Source organism: Dermacentor andersoni, chromosome 3 (assembly GCF_023375885.2).
Source record: "Dermacentor andersoni chromosome 3, qqDerAnde1_hic_scaffold, whole genome shotgun sequence".
In the NCBI taxonomy this organism is placed as follows: Eukaryota; Metazoa; Arthropoda; class Arachnida; order Ixodida; family Ixodidae; genus Dermacentor; species Dermacentor andersoni.
In genome coordinates this window covers 190261550-190276885 of record NC_092816.1, presented here as the reverse complement: position 1 = coordinate 190276885, position 15336 = coordinate 190261550, and the positions used below count along the sequence as shown (strand labels likewise).

The 15336-nt window shown below is 49.9% G+C and overlaps 1 protein-coding gene across 1 annotated transcript in view; it reads left to right on the top strand.

Moving 5' to 3' along the window:
* Positions 1-12663, top strand: part of LOC126524111 (spastin-like) — a 37744-nt gene extending 25081 nt beyond the window's left edge. Inside the window, exons 6-7 of the mRNA XM_050172471.1 lie at positions 11991-12070; positions 12639-12663. Of these exons, the coding sequence (XP_050028428.1) occupies positions 11991-12070; positions 12639-12663 (105 nt within the window). The remainder of the gene's footprint in view (positions 1-11990; positions 12071-12638) is intronic.
* Positions 12664-15336: the final 2673 nt, after the last annotated feature.

The following is a 15336-nucleotide window of genomic DNA, read 5'->3' as shown; positions in this document are numbered from 1 at the left end:
TGTGCCTTTTGTTCATACACCCTTTTGATCGTCCCATTCATCGACCATGACAGCAAACGTTTATCAGCCTAAGCGACCATTCCCCCCACCGTCTCTTAAGATCTCTTCTTCTTGTTCATCACTAAAATTTTCATTTTCCTCTAAATGGCAGCACCTACCGAACAGCAGCTGCCTTAAAAAGCATTTCTCCACTTTACCTGTCATTGAACAGGTAAATGTAGCTAGGCCCCTATCTTAAAGCTTTATTTTAGATTATTCTCCTTGGCAGCATGCTCTTTGAAATCGCAACGGATTGTGCTGTTCGTTGTTGATGAACATCTTTTCTTTATCTATGAAGGTTCGCCATGGTCAGAAGCTGGTGCGAGCCCCATTTGCAGTTGGACGTGAACTGCAACCTATCGTAATCTTTATTGGTAAGTGATGAACACAGCCTTCTGTATGCTGCTCAAAAGCTTGCCCGGACGCGCGCATTCTTCGGATCTCGCGCCGCCCGCATGCAGACTCGCATACATACAATGGCATGCACACATTCACCCGCAAACACATTTGCGCATATTTGTCTTATTGAACGTGGGCGTGTGCGCCCACATTCGTATGCGCGCTCATACATCCATGCATACCGCACAAATTTTAATCACTTCACCATTTTCGTTTCCATTTATGAGTCCTTCAATTGAGCTATGCATAAAATACTTTCCACTTTGTTCTCCATGGTGTCATTGTTTGTTTACATCTAATGCTCAGACTGAAAATTAGCCCCTCGGTTTGCTTAGTGAAAATGTATATACAGGTAAACCTCGATATTGCGTAACTTCCGAGGCAAGCATTAGGCGGTCCCCCGTAGGGATTGCCTGAAAAAAACCAATCAAATGCTCTCCTAGTTCATAGGAGGTCACTTTTGTTTGCTTGAAAAACGAATAACATTGCCTCCACTGAGCGGCTTGTGTTAACCGCAGTGAATATCGATAACCGGATGAAGAGGTTGGTGCCAGCGTCTGCGATTGGTCCGCGTTCTTTTACTTAGCTTAACGGAAGCTTAAGAATGACGCTAAAACGGATGATCAGCAAAGAAGGGTTGCCAGAACGGGGTCGTAAACGTGCCGAAAGTTGTCGAAGACGTTAAACGGCCACGCAAAAAGCCAGTGCTGCAGCGATCGGCGGCAGCCGGCTTTTATTCCTTTCGGAACGGGGCAGCCGGCGGCAGTTCAGAAGAAAATTAACTTTTGTTCGGCATATGAATGCATCATTAATGCGTACACGTCACTTTGACGCGGTAAGTTTCTGCGGTTTTGTGACGTCGCGTGAGAGGCAGGTGAAAAGGTTGCAGCCCGAAAACTTTTGACCAATAGCCGAGGGCTAATGGCGAAAAGGCGTCGAATCAGAAATAACTGTTTTTTTTTTTCGGTCAAATTATGCAGCATCAATGTGTACGCGTCATATCAGAAGGGGAGCTATCGCGGTTTCCCTGACGTCGCGGGATAGACAGGTGAATTGGGGGTGTGTCGACAAAAGTTTTTTGACCAGTCGCAGTGGGCTGATTGCATAATTGGAAGAGAAAAGTTTGTAATAGTTTTACGTTATAGCGCCCAGTAAGTGGGATCACGAAGAGGCGAGCAGTGTGAAGACGACGACGGCGATTAGAGATTAGGGCGGGCTGTTGCCTTTTGACCAAGTGCGGCGTATTTCCTTGTAAATATACTTGTATATATCTTTTAATAAGAATGGGATGGGGTGCGTTTGGCAGGCACTCTCAGATTATGAACAGCAGGTTGCGATTATCGTTGTGTATAATAGCTGTGTCTTACCAGTACTCACCTACGGGGCAGTAACCTGGATTCTTACGAAAAGGGTTCTACTCAAATTGAGGACGAGACAACGAGCTATGGAAAGAATAATGATGGGTGAAACGTTAAGGTATAAGAAAAGAGCAGATTGGGTGAGGGAACAAACGCGAGTTGATGACATCTTAGTTGAAATCAAGAAAAAGAAATGGGCAGGACATGTAATGAGGAGGGAAGATAACCGTTGCTCATTAAGGGTTACGGACTGGATTCCAAGGGAAGGGAGGCGTAGCAGGGGGCGGCAGAAAATTTCGTGGGCGGATGAGATTAAGAAGTTTGCAGGGATGACATGGCCACAATTAGTACATGACTCGGGTAGTTGGAGAAGTATGGAAGAGGCCTTTGCCCTGCAGTGGGCGTAACAAGGCTGAAGATGATGATTATCTTTTAGTCTCCGTCTTCCTGCGTAACATATCTGGTGAAGCTGGACGTTCCCTGTACCTCGTCATGGATTTTCGCGGTGGATGGTACGTCGAACCTTCCTTCATGGCTACCGGCGGCGACAACTCGACTATGCCGGCTCCGACACCTGCTGCCACTTCGACGACCTACATCACTCTCCCCGCTCCCCTTGATCCTGACGTATTCTCGGGAAAAGATGGGGAAGGCGTCGACGACTGGATCAGCCTGTACGAACACGTCAGCCGCAATAACCGGTGGGACCTTACTATCATGCTCGTCAACGTAGGCTTTTACTTCGGTGGCAAACCTCGAGTTTGGTTCTGGACGCACGACGATGAGCTCACCACTTGGGATTCGCTTAAGCAAAAGCTCCGAGACTTGTTCAGCAAACCCTACGGTCACCAACTTGCCGCGCAGAAGGCGCTTTCCGGCCGTGTGCAGACGTCAACAGAGCCCTATGCCACGCACATTCCGAAAGTCTTGGCTCTGTGGCGCAATGTTGACGCATACATGATTGAGTCGGACAAGGTTTCCCACATCCTCAAAGGCATTGCCGATGACGCCTTCAATTTGCTCGTTTGCAACAACATGGCGACGGTGGATGTAGTTATAAGAGTGACGCCGCATGGAACTCGCTAAGGGCCGACGTATTGACCAGCAGTTTGCCCGTCTGCCCAACACCCCATTGACATCTTCCTGTGCCGACGCTCCTCGTGCCAACAGCACTGGCGATGTTACCAGGATCGCCCGGCTTGAGATCGAGGCCGCCTATCCGGCTGCCTTTGACTCCAGCCCCACCAACGCACCTGCAGTCACGATTTCCCTGATCCAGGCAGTTGTCCGCCAGGAGTTCGAAAACATGGCTCAGCGTATCGCCCTGATAGCGTATCGCCCGTATCGCGTATCGCCCGTATCGCTCGCTCATCGTATCGCCCTGATAGCCAACCGGCTTCTTCGATTTCGCCCCGACCCGTATCTTCTTACCCACCACGCTTCCGCAACCCATCTGAATGGCGCACTGCTGACGACAAGCCCCTTTGTTTTCACTGCCATCGAATGGGGCACATTTCTCGGCACTGTCGCCGTCGGTGGAGTTCCCCGACCCGGTCTACTTATACTGCCTACTCTCGCCCCCGAGGAGGCCCTTCTCGTCCATGTGCTGCACGCTCCGATAATGCCGCCACTGATTTGCCCCTATTCTCGTTCGCCTTCGCCCCAACGACGACAATCCGCTATCCCCATCTTGTCACTCCTATTCACCAACTCCCTTCGGACGCCGCTCACAACCGGCTGAAGAAAATAATCACGCCCACCACGACGCCTGTTGTCCGTGTCGCCAATGGCGGAACAGCCTCCGTAATTGGTATGTGTGCCGCCCGTGTCTCCTCCGCCGATCGCTCCACTATCATGATATTCAGTCATCGCCCGCTGTCCCCACGCCATCATCCTCGGCTTAGGCGTCCTCTCCACACATTCTGCTCTCATCGATTGTTCTGCCAGTACACTCCGCCTTGACCTGCCTGTTCTGGATCCCGCTGAACCACAACCCAGTCGCCTCAGTCGCCTTCGGCACAGACTTACGTTGACTTCGTGTCATCCCCACCAGTTCCCGACGGTCACTACACCGCGGCTCCTATACTAGACGCCCTCCTTACGCACGGGATCACAGTACCTCATACAGTTTTATCTATTACGGCGAATTGCGTCTGCCTGCCAGTGGTCAATTTTGGCTTGACCACATATGTGCTGCCACGCGGGATGTCTCTGGCTCAGCTTTGCTCATTCGAGGATCACTCAGTAGCATTCACGCCGTAGTTAGTTATTCGCGCCGAAGTTCGCAGAATGCTTGTCAACAACATTATTGAACCGGTATGTAGTTCTTGGGCGTCACCTGTTGTACTGGTAAAAAAAAGGATGGCTCATTGCGCTTTTGCGTGGATTACTTGCACCTTCACAAGGTTACCAAAAAGGAAGTGTGTCCCGTATCTGGCCAATCCCCCACAGTGGGTGTGCGCCATCGCATAAGGAATACCATACCATACCTCGGATTGATCGCGCACTTGTCTGCCTCCACGGTGCTCGCTATTTCTCCTGTATTGACCTTCGCTCCGGCTACTGGCAGATTGCCGTGGACGATCTCGACCGCGAGAAGACTGCTTTTCTAACATTCGGCGGTCTTTATCAACTCAAAGTGATGCCGTTTGGTCTATGTAACGGTCCTGCCACTTTGAACGCATGATGGACTTCCTTCTTTACGGTTTCAAATGGTCCACGTGCCTGTGCTACTTGCACAACGTTATAGTATATTCACCAACGTTCGCTACGAACCTCGAGCGCCTCTCAGCACTCCTAGACGTATTCCGTCGGGCCGGTCTGTAACTCAATGCATCGAAGTGCCTATTCGGCCGTCGCCAGATTACTGTCCTTGGACATCTCTATGACGCGAACGAAGTGCAGCCGGACCCAAGCAAGTTCCATGCTGTTACGCACATCCCTGTTCTGAAGTGTATCAAGGATGTGCGCCGCTTCATCGGCTTTTGTTCGTACTTTCGCCGTTTCGTGAAAAATATCGCCGTCATAACACGACCACTAACCGAGCTTTACAGTGGGCCGATAACGAGGCCTCTGCATTCTCGCATCTAATCGACCTGCTCACAACGCCTCCCCTTCTGGCCCATTTCGATTCTTCTGCTCCTACCGAAGTCCGTACTGATGCCAGCGGTCACGGAATTGGCGCAGTACTGGCACAACGCCAGCGCGGCCACAACCGTGTTATCGCTTACGCGAGCAGGCTCCTCTCACCCGCTTAGCGCAAATATTCCGTCACTGAGCGTGAGTGTCTGGCCCTAGATTGGGCGGTTGCGAAATTCCGCCCATACTTACATGACTGACCCTTTTCCGCTGTCACAGACCCTCACGCGCTTTGCTGGTTATGTTCACTGAAAGATCCTACAGGAAGACTTGGTCGCTGGGCCTTACGCCTCCAAGAATATTCGTATACTGTCACCTATAAATCTGGCCGACTACACAAGGACGCTGACTGCCTGTCTTGCTACCCGGTCGATGAGCCTGACGACGCCGACAGTAGTACCGCCAACGGCAATTTCTCTGCGTCTGCCTTCACTAACATCGCCAATAAGCAGTACCGAGACCTATCTCTGCAAGCAGTCATCGAGCGTCTGCGCTCTACACCTACCGAAGCACCTGTTCACCGATATGTCCTCCAGGGCGGCATTCTCTACCGAAGGAACTTCCTCCCTGACGGATCTGATCTTTTTGTCGTGCCAAAACATCTGCGACAGACTGTGCTCTTTGAGATGCATGACGCATCCACTGCAGGACATCTCGGGGTAACCGGCCCGTACGACCGCGTCCGCCGCCACTTCTATTCGTCTGGTCTCGCTCGCTCCGTCCGACGCTATGTTGCTGCCTGTGATCCCTGCCAGCGTCGGCAAACAACTCGGGTGCTACTTGCCGGTCATCTCCAGCCGATCACCGTCTCTGTAGAACCTCTCTTTTGTGTTTGATTAGACCTCCTCGGTCCCTTTACAACGTCACCCTCTGGGAACAAATGGCTAGCCGTCGCAACTGATTACGCCATCCGATACGCTATCACGCGGGCTCTCCCTACCAATTGCGCCACTGACCTCGCGGGCTGTCTCTTGCGTGACATTATCTTGCTTCATGGCGCCCCGCGACAGCCGCTTACTGAGCGTGGTCATAACTTCCTCTCGAAAGTTATCGCCGACATTGTGCGTTCCAGCTCCATTCAACAAAGGCTGACTACCTCATACCATCCTCAAACCAATGGCCTGACGGAGCGGTTAAACCGTACTGTGACCGATATCCTGTCCGAGTACGTTTCCAAGGACCACCAGGTGTGGACTTGCTTACGTCACATTCGCTTAGAATTCTTCCCGGCGCGACACCGCCGGATTTCCTCCATTTTATCTACTGTACAGTCGCGAACGGACCTTGCCCCTTGACATGGCACTTCCTCGTGCGGCAATCTCTACAAGCGAGTATGCGCGCGACACCCTCGCCCTCGCCGACCATGCACGCCAGCTTTCCTGTACTCAACTGACGGCCTCGTAAACCACTCAGCAGTGTCAGTACAACGCCAGCCACCGTGACGTACAGTTTTCGCCTGGTGCGCTCGTACTCCTGTGGTCACCCTCTCGTCACGTCGGATTTTAAGAGAAGCTCCTTTCGCGATACACAGGGCCCTACCGCGTGCTGCGCCAGGTGACGCCTGTAACGTACGAAATTCCTCCTGTGAGTTGAACCTCGTCCTCTGCTCTGGCATCTGGTGATGTTGTGCACGCCAGTAGGTTGTGCCGCGAGACGCGTCTTCTTCCACAATTTTCCTCCAGATCAAAAGAACCATGCTGGCGTCTTAAGAATCGGGAGGAAGAGGGTCGTGGTAGGGCTTGAGACGTGGACAAAGTCACGTCCATGCCGGCGGAAGTTGTCAGGTGGTGACAGCGTCTCAACGAGAAAATTCCCCTGGGATGTTCGCTCCAAGAGTTGGTCAGACCCTTAGAATTTCGGGGCGAGTTGTGAGGAAAGCCCCGGCGTTTGGAAAGGGACTGACAGCCACGCAAGAACACCTTGATCGTAGGTGGTGTTTGGAAGCAATCCGGTGCGTCAGGACGGTATGGAAGGAGCGTGTCGATGGCATGAATAGGCTCGCGGTCAAACAGGAGGAATAAAGGTGAAAATCCGGTAGTGGCCTGGATCGCGGTGCTGTACGCGAACATGATGAATTAAAGGATGCAGTCCCAATTACCAGGTTCAGATGCCACGTACATCGAGAACATCTCACCAAGTGTGCGGTTAAATCGCTCTGTGAGCCCGTTAGTCTGGGGATGGTACGACGTGCTTATCGGATGAATAATGCGGCAATCCGAAAGCAAACATTCGACGACTTCAGTGAGGAAGGCGTGACCTCGACGGCGGAGGAGTTCTCCAGGTGCGCCGTGTCGAAGGATGAAGCGACGTAGGGCGAAAGAGGCTACATCCCGCGCTGTAGCACTGAGTAAAGCAGCAGTGTCGGAGTAGCGTGTCAAATGGTCAACAGCAACTACGATTCACCGATAGCCGTCTGGTGTCATAGGAAGCGGGCCGAATAGGTCGATTCCAACGCGATCGAAGGGTGTGGCAGGACACGGGAGCGGCTGCAAAGCACCAGACGGGTGTAAAGGCGGCTATTTGCGGCGTTGACAGTCAAGACAGCACCGAACAAACCTTTGTACAAATTTGTACATGCCGCGCCAGTAGTAGCGGTGGCGAATTCGTTCGTACGTCTTGAAAACTCCAGCATGGCCACTGCGCATCGTTGTGGAAAGAGGCACCGATTTCTAAGCTTAAGCTGCGGGGAATCACCAGAAGCCACCGACTGCCTTCACGAGCGTAATTGCGTCAGTGGAGCGGCTGGTCACGAATGGCGAAATGAACTGCTTGGCTTTGGAGGTTTCGAAATAGAGGGACGATCGGTAATCCAGATAGAAAGTCGAAAAGAGAAGCGATGCATGGGTCACGACGTTGTGCGGTCGCGAAGGAGTCATCTCGAGAGATAACACGGAGTGTGCGGAAGTTTTTCAGCAGGCCGAGTCTGGAGGTAAAGGTGAACGAGACAGGGCGCCTGCTCCTGAGTATGTGCGCCCGCTGCGGTATCAGACGCGAATATTGTACTCCTGGATGTGTAGTGCTCAAAAGGCTTGGCGGCCAGTGGGATCTTTCAAGTCGGCCAGCAAACAAAGCGCATATTGATCTGTGACAAAGTCGAATGGGCGCGCGTACAGGTTAAGTCAGAACTTGCCATGTGCCCATACTAAAGCCACACACTTCTTCGGTAACGCTATAATTGGCCTCAGGCTTCGTCAGCGTGCGACTCGCATAGGCGACTACGTATTCAGGGTAGCCGCGCTCTTGTTGGGCGAGGACGGCGCCACTACCGACCCCGCTGGCGTCTGTATGTACCTAAGGTGCAGCTGGCGGGTCGACATGGCATTATTGGGGAGGGGAGGTAGTTGGGGAGGTGAGAAGACGACGCAGCGTAGCGAAAGCGGAGTCATGCAGGGGACCAGGAGGAGAGGGCGGCGTCACCGCGTAGAAGTTGGATCAATGGCGTAATGATCTATGCGAAATTCCGAACGAAGCGCTGGAAATATAAGCATAGGGCGACAAAGCTTCAAAGTTTTTTGATGGTCTTAGGCTTTGGAAACTCAGCGACTGCTTGAAGTTTTGCAGGATTGGGTAGAACCCCGTGCTTGGACATAACACAGCCTAATATGGGGAGCTCTCGCGCGAAGAAGCGGCACTTTTTGAGGTTGAGTTGGAGGTCAGCGTTCGTTATACAGATCAAAACATGTCTGAGGCGGAGCAGATGAGTCGCAAAATCAGGCGAGAAAACGACATCGTCGAGGTAACAGACATATAGACCACTTGAGGCCACGCAGCGTGTTGTCCTTGAGTCGTTCAGACGTGGCAGGGGCGTTACAACGCCCGAAAGGCATCACGATAAATTAATATAAGCCGTCAAGCGTAATGAATGCGGTTTTTTGGTAATCAGCCGCCGCCATCGGGACCTGCCAGTACCATGAACGCAAGTCAATGGACAAGAAGAATTCTGCTCCCTGAAGACTGTCGAGAGCGTCGTCGATGCGATGTAAAGCATAGACGTCTTTGCGCGTTACCTTATTTAACCGACGGCAGTCGACGCAATAGGGAATAGACCCATCCTTCTTTCGAACTAGACCGACAGGAGATGCCCACGGAGTGTGCGAAGGTTGAGTAACGTCACGTCGCAGCATACCTTCGACTTGAGTGGTAATGACACGACGTTCTGCGGCAGAGACGCGGTAAGGTCCTTGACGTAATGGCTGATGTGAACCGGTGACAATGTAGTGCTGCACTTGCGACGTCCGGCCCAGTTGAGCTTGCGAAACGCCGAATGAAATTCTAAAGTGGCGCAGGAGATTAAGAAGTATAGTTTAAAAGAGTTAACTGCTGGGCTAGTTGGCGATCTTGCATACTACTCTGATAATACTTTTACTCTATGATGCCTAGTGCGCGCGCGTGGTGTCGTCGTCTTTCTTATGTGTGTTGATTTGGCGCAAGATCTTTTTAGTATGCGGGATCAAGAAGGTCGGCGCGTTCGGCAGGTGGGAGAGTATCGGCGATGGCATTCGAGAGCGTATCCCTGGGCGCCTCCTCAAAACTGAAATCGAAGATGGTTGGCCGGAGTCGACATCAAGTCTCCAGGGACGTCAATCAAAGACGAAGAGTCGAGCAATTCCAAGAAGCCAAGGCATTCACGAACTAGGAACGGAAAAGTCGCACAGGCGGGTTTGTAGAAGTATATGTTACTGCATCTGCAGGCCGATGTAAAGCGTTGCGAAGGCTAGTGCGAGAGATTTAGGACTCGTGAAGACGTGGGAAGGTGTGAAGAGGACCGTTGCATCAGTGACGGCATCGCAAGAGAGCGGTACGAGGGCGATAGAGCCAGGCGGAATATCTGTCCTCGCGCGCGGTAACTTTAGAAGGGCGATCTTCGGGCAATGGTGCGTCACACAGAGGGCAAAATTCAACTTCGGCGCGTGCACAGTCGATCACGACTTTATGACGAAATAAGAAGTCCCATCCGAGCATGGAGTCATGCGAGCAGGCGGGAAGAACAATACAATTGACGATGTAAACAATGCCTGAACAAGCACATGTACAGGCTGCGTACGGAGCGACGCGCTGCGCACTTCCCGTACGAAGCGACTGTCCAGAAAGCGGCATGGTCTCCTTGCGCAGTGACCGGCACAGTTTGGCGGCTATCACAGAAACGGCTGCGCCGGTATCCATAAGAGCGATTGCAGGAACACCTACACAAAGTTCGACCACGTTAGCAGGACAGGGGCGAGGACTTACACAGTTCGAATGGGCCTCTTCAACGGCGACGTTCAGTTTTCCTGGTCAGGTGGTGCAAGTTGCTGACGCATTAGGCATAGCGAGCGTCGGCGAGGGGATGGCGAGCGGCGCGAAGGAAATTCTGGGAGGTCAGAACGAGCAAATGATTGGGGGGAAGGAGCGGCGTATTGGCGAAAGGCTGGCTGTCGAACTGTAAGGGCCGAGAGGCGTCGCCGAGCGCTTGAGGGCGACGGCAGCAATATCGGCCGATATGTCCATGAGTGCAGCAAGAATAACAGATGAAACGATTGCCAAGCGTCCACCAAGGATTGCCTCTCGGTGCGGTCCAAGATGCAGCATGGGCTTCCGGTGGCACCGGTTGCGACTGGGTTGAGAAAGACGCCGGCGTACGCCTGTGCGCTGCCTGCCCGTACGTAAGAGGCGCGACCACACGTAGGACTAGCTGCGCATAGGTGAGAGGCGTGGCGACAGGCTGTACTGCCAGCGCAGAGTTGAGATTCGCGGGTGCAGGCGGCTGATGGTGAGCGGAAGGGACAACTTGAGCGACCTCTTCGGGAATGAGGTTGCGGAGCGTGTTTGGAAGACGGGAGGTGGGCTCCTGATTGAAGGTGACTAAAGAAAGTTGGCGGGCAGCTTCGTCACGCACAAAGTCCATGACCCGCTTAAAGAATGAGGATGGGTCGTACATGCTGTGAAGGCTCGCCAACGAGTCGTCGCTTCCCGGAGCGGGCCGAATCGAAGCGCGTTGCTTTCCTTAAGTCCTCGTAGCTTTGGCATAAGCTCGCCAATTTGGAGCATCTGAAATACGCCGTCATCGATGCCTTTCGGTATATGGTGAATTCGCTTAGCTTCGGGTATGGCGGCGTTGACTCGTTTACAAAGGTCCACGACGTCTTCAGTGTCGCTCTTGAAAGTTTGTGCCTTGTGCTGTGCTCGGGCAGTAATCAGGCCGTAATTTTAATGAGCTAGCACATGTGTTGCGTCGAGTAGATTGGAAACTGTGCTACTTCAACATAGTGGTGGCACTGGAATTAAAGCCCCACAGGTATGGGGCTGCAAACACCAGCTTACTACAGTCAGGTAACAGAAGACGCAGCCCCATTGGTTAACACGCAGTGAACTATTTCTCCGCGCTTCTCGTCGCCTTGACCAATAAGCTGTTAAGGCTGCTGGTTTTGGCCAGCGATCGTCAATGGTTATACATACAAACACTCCTATCGGCATTTATTTGGCGATTTAGAAAGCAAGGTGTTCCAGTACTGTGCCGTTTGTTGTCAGTGTTTTGCCTCTGCCCCTCTTTACTAGTTTTTTGTACACTGTAACATGTCTTATGAACTGTGTTCCAATACTGACAGTAAATGGCTAAGTAGACAGCTAAGCAAAGAGCTCCGCAAGAACAGCCTCAAAGTCAGAAACGACACAGGCTATATTCCTGTGTAACCAAGATGGTGTCCCACTAGAAGGTTTAGAAACATAATGAGAAGATTGTCAGCTCGCAGGGAAACAGATTGACACTTTTCACGCGGTTTATGTAAGTAACATTGTTTAGTAGGTTTGCGCGCTCAGCGCTAAAGCAATTACAATATGTGCATTTCTCAGCTTCTCCTTTTCATCACGAGGGGATGTCGTGTTACAGAGACGCCCTCCAGGCAGTTCAAGGCGTGTTACATTGCTGCGGCTCACAGTGGTCTTAGCTGTCAACGTAAACTGCCTACAGTACTGGCGAGAATTGGAGCATACTGATTGTATCCACGCAGTCATTGTAGCTTGCTCATGAAGACACGTAATCCACTTGAGTTTGGCTGAGTGTAATGCTCTCTTGTGCAGCTCCACACAAGGAATGAAGAGTGGATTCTCGTGATGGCTGTCACAAACAGGCCTCAAGAGTTCGACGCTGCTGCACTAAGGTGAGTACAATAATGTCTTATCAGTGACGTCAGCACAGGCTGTTTGAGCAATCATGGTCTCCAGTTATGTTCAGTACTTGAAACCAGGTGGATTCAAAACGATGATTCCTGCTGGCCAAGACCATAGGAGTGGTGAAGATTTCCAGCAAGCACCGGGGCATATTCACATTTCAAGTCATAGTCCACATAACAAGACTGACTTGGAGAGCTTAAGAACCTCCCGTTTTGCTTTGGTTACCTTGTCAGGTGATAACAGTGGTAGTGAATATTCTTCTCTACGCTTACTATTGAATCTAACACCGCGATTGTTGTAAAGTTGTTTTTCTTTTATACTTCAGATTGTATCGCAGCAGTAAATAGGATCGAAAACAAGCAACAACAAGCAACACAATGCAATACCAAAAAGCATTTTACCAGAAGCAAGCCTGTGCTTTCTTTTTTAAAGCAACACAGCCAGTGAAGTGCGGTTGAACTAGATTAACATCTTTACTATATCACATACATTATTATGGATAAGGTTGGCATGGGTAGCTGCAAAAAAAACATGTAACCTTTTGCTTCTCTTCAGAGTTACTTACACGGTGCTGGTGTAAAGCATGGTCCAACTTGATATTTCAGCTGCTCTTAAATATGATATGTAGCAATGTTGAGCTTGTGTTTCAGAAATGCTGCTGGTGCGGTACATTCTCTGCATCTGTGCATGAAAAGCGATACAATAGGCTTCTATTAATGCGACCCTCATGACACCAAGAAAATTGGTCAAATTAGCCATGAGGTCAAAATGAACAAGGTGCAGAAATAGTGCCGTTTAATATGGCAGTATTTTCCCAATTCTAACATGCCCTTGAATCAGAAGTGCACGCCGTTTCTGTGAGTCGTAAAATGGCATGTAACATGGAAATGACCATGAAGATTCTATACAATGTACAAATCTAACACGCACCCGATTTCTTTCACAAGAAAAATGGACAAGGCTTTAATGTGTATTGCAACGAAGCTGATCTTAGAAAACTGGTCACATCGTGCAATACTTTCTTGTTTCGAGGCAAAACATACAAAATGGTAGGTTTGGTTTGATGGTCAATAGCACTGCGCTGGCAATTTCCAACCCAATATATAAAAAGAGGCACATATTATAACTGGTAAGTACGGCAAACAGTCATTGTGACCTTTGGTTACCGTTCCAAAAGTTTGCTAGGGCAGACCATAGAAAAATACGTGTTTATAATGGCAGGTGACCTGTGTTGAAAGCACTCACCTGGCCCTAGGCTCCACCAAGACAGATGCTGCCTCTAAAGGGGTCGTTATTGGGCTAACTAAAAGGGGTCATGCAAGTATACGCTGACTAGTCCGGCCAAGGCAAGTTTCAGGATATAAAGAGCAAAAGTTTGGGGCCCATAATAATTCATGGACACTGCCTAGGACCTTTGGCCGAGATCAAATTACCGAAGCATCGAATATACCGGTGTTGAGGTATTGGAAGTCAACTGTAATGGTTTAGCGATGCAATACCTCTGCTTCAATTCAAGGTGGAATACAAACTGCGTCCTCCCACTCAGAGGGGAATCTGTGTTGTGAGCTGCAAGTAGCTAAGCGAGATCATTTTATACACGAATCTTTGCAGGCGTTCTACGAAGCGGTTTTATGTCGCCCTACTTGGCCGAACCCGCGGCTCATTATCCCTTAAAAGCTCCTAAGGAAGCAGAACAGCCAGCTGTCTCCAGACAACCTCAAATATTTGGCCAGGTATGCACTGTGCGGTAATGCTTCTTTTCTTTTCGTAGTATTGCATCAGTTTGCAACGGGTGTCCAAGTATTCTGAAATTTCTGATAACAAATTGAATAATACTTTATTCGATTCGTATTTCCCCATGAATAGTCACTATATCGAAATGGGATTATTTGTTCGAATCCTCATGTGTGCCACATGAAACTCCAATTTGGAACAAAAGTACAATAGGTTTCCTGTCCGTGGGCTGAGACTATAGAACACTATACGCATAAAGCACGAGAACCTGCATAGTGTCGTGAGCTATATGATCCGTGAGCTATGCTTTACCACTATATGGCGATCATTCACGTGAATCATTGAACATATTCCTTGAAAAGAGTTTCGTGAGCGAAAATAGGAACACAATGAGAAGAATATAAAGTTCCCATTTGCCCTGTATCAGCTTTGTATGATTGAAGTTCAATAGAAAACGTTATATAATTTCGTAAACTCATTGATTATGTATCCTCGGGTTGTGTTGGGTGGAGTACATTTTGGGGTAGCTTAGGCCATAATGGCCGCATTTCACTTGAAGTGAAATGCGAAAATGCTTGTGTACTGGGATTTAGGTGCACGTTAAAAAGCCCCATGTGGTAATAATTGAGTTTCCTACTACAACATGCCTCAGGCAGGACTCGTACAACTACCATGTGAAAAAAGTCGAGAGGTCCTTAACACTGCGAGTGCTAATTGCTAATGGGATGATGTTAATTGCAGCTTCCGTGCTTAAATTTTATGTGAAATTGAAGTGGGGGTCACAGATTTACTCAGTAAACGAAGTCGTTTTGACGTCAATGGTGACTTGGACCACTAGCCCTTTGATGCCAAATAGTCGACTGTCGTGCTTGAACCGTGATATACACATGAACTGAAGGCGTGGCGCAACTAAGATCTACTGCAAGGAAATAAACTGTGGCAAATGTAGAGTCACGAGCAGTACACGTAATCTCTTGTGCCGAACTCAGTCGCGTTACCTTTATCAGCATCTCCTTGCACTTGCCGCAGACTCGAAACTCTCCAATGTTCTTGCCAGGCAAAGCACCGCACTTGCACTATCACCACCTTGTGCCGTCACTTTTCAGACCATATGCCGTTGATTACCGAGCGGTGGTTGTCGAACCACAATCGATCACGTAGCCGACAGCTTGATCTGAAGTTCTGATCCAGGAAATAACTCTAGAACCTTGCGTATGCGCCGTCGAGTCCCGGTTTGAGTTGAGTTTATTGAACGTCACGTGAGGAGGGGATTACCTATGGAGAAAGGTATACAACAAAAGATGCCTCAGTGTGAACATTGCATTGGGACCTCTTGTTAAAATATACATAAATGTAATGCAAAATAACAGAAGCAATTAGCAAAGTGCAGGTGTGCAATACAAGGAAATACAATCAATTATGAAATACAAGAAAACAGTACAGACACATACAGGGAGTTGGCGATAGGAAGTAACCAATGGAATTAATCGAAATTGAATAATATATGCAAACAGGTGAG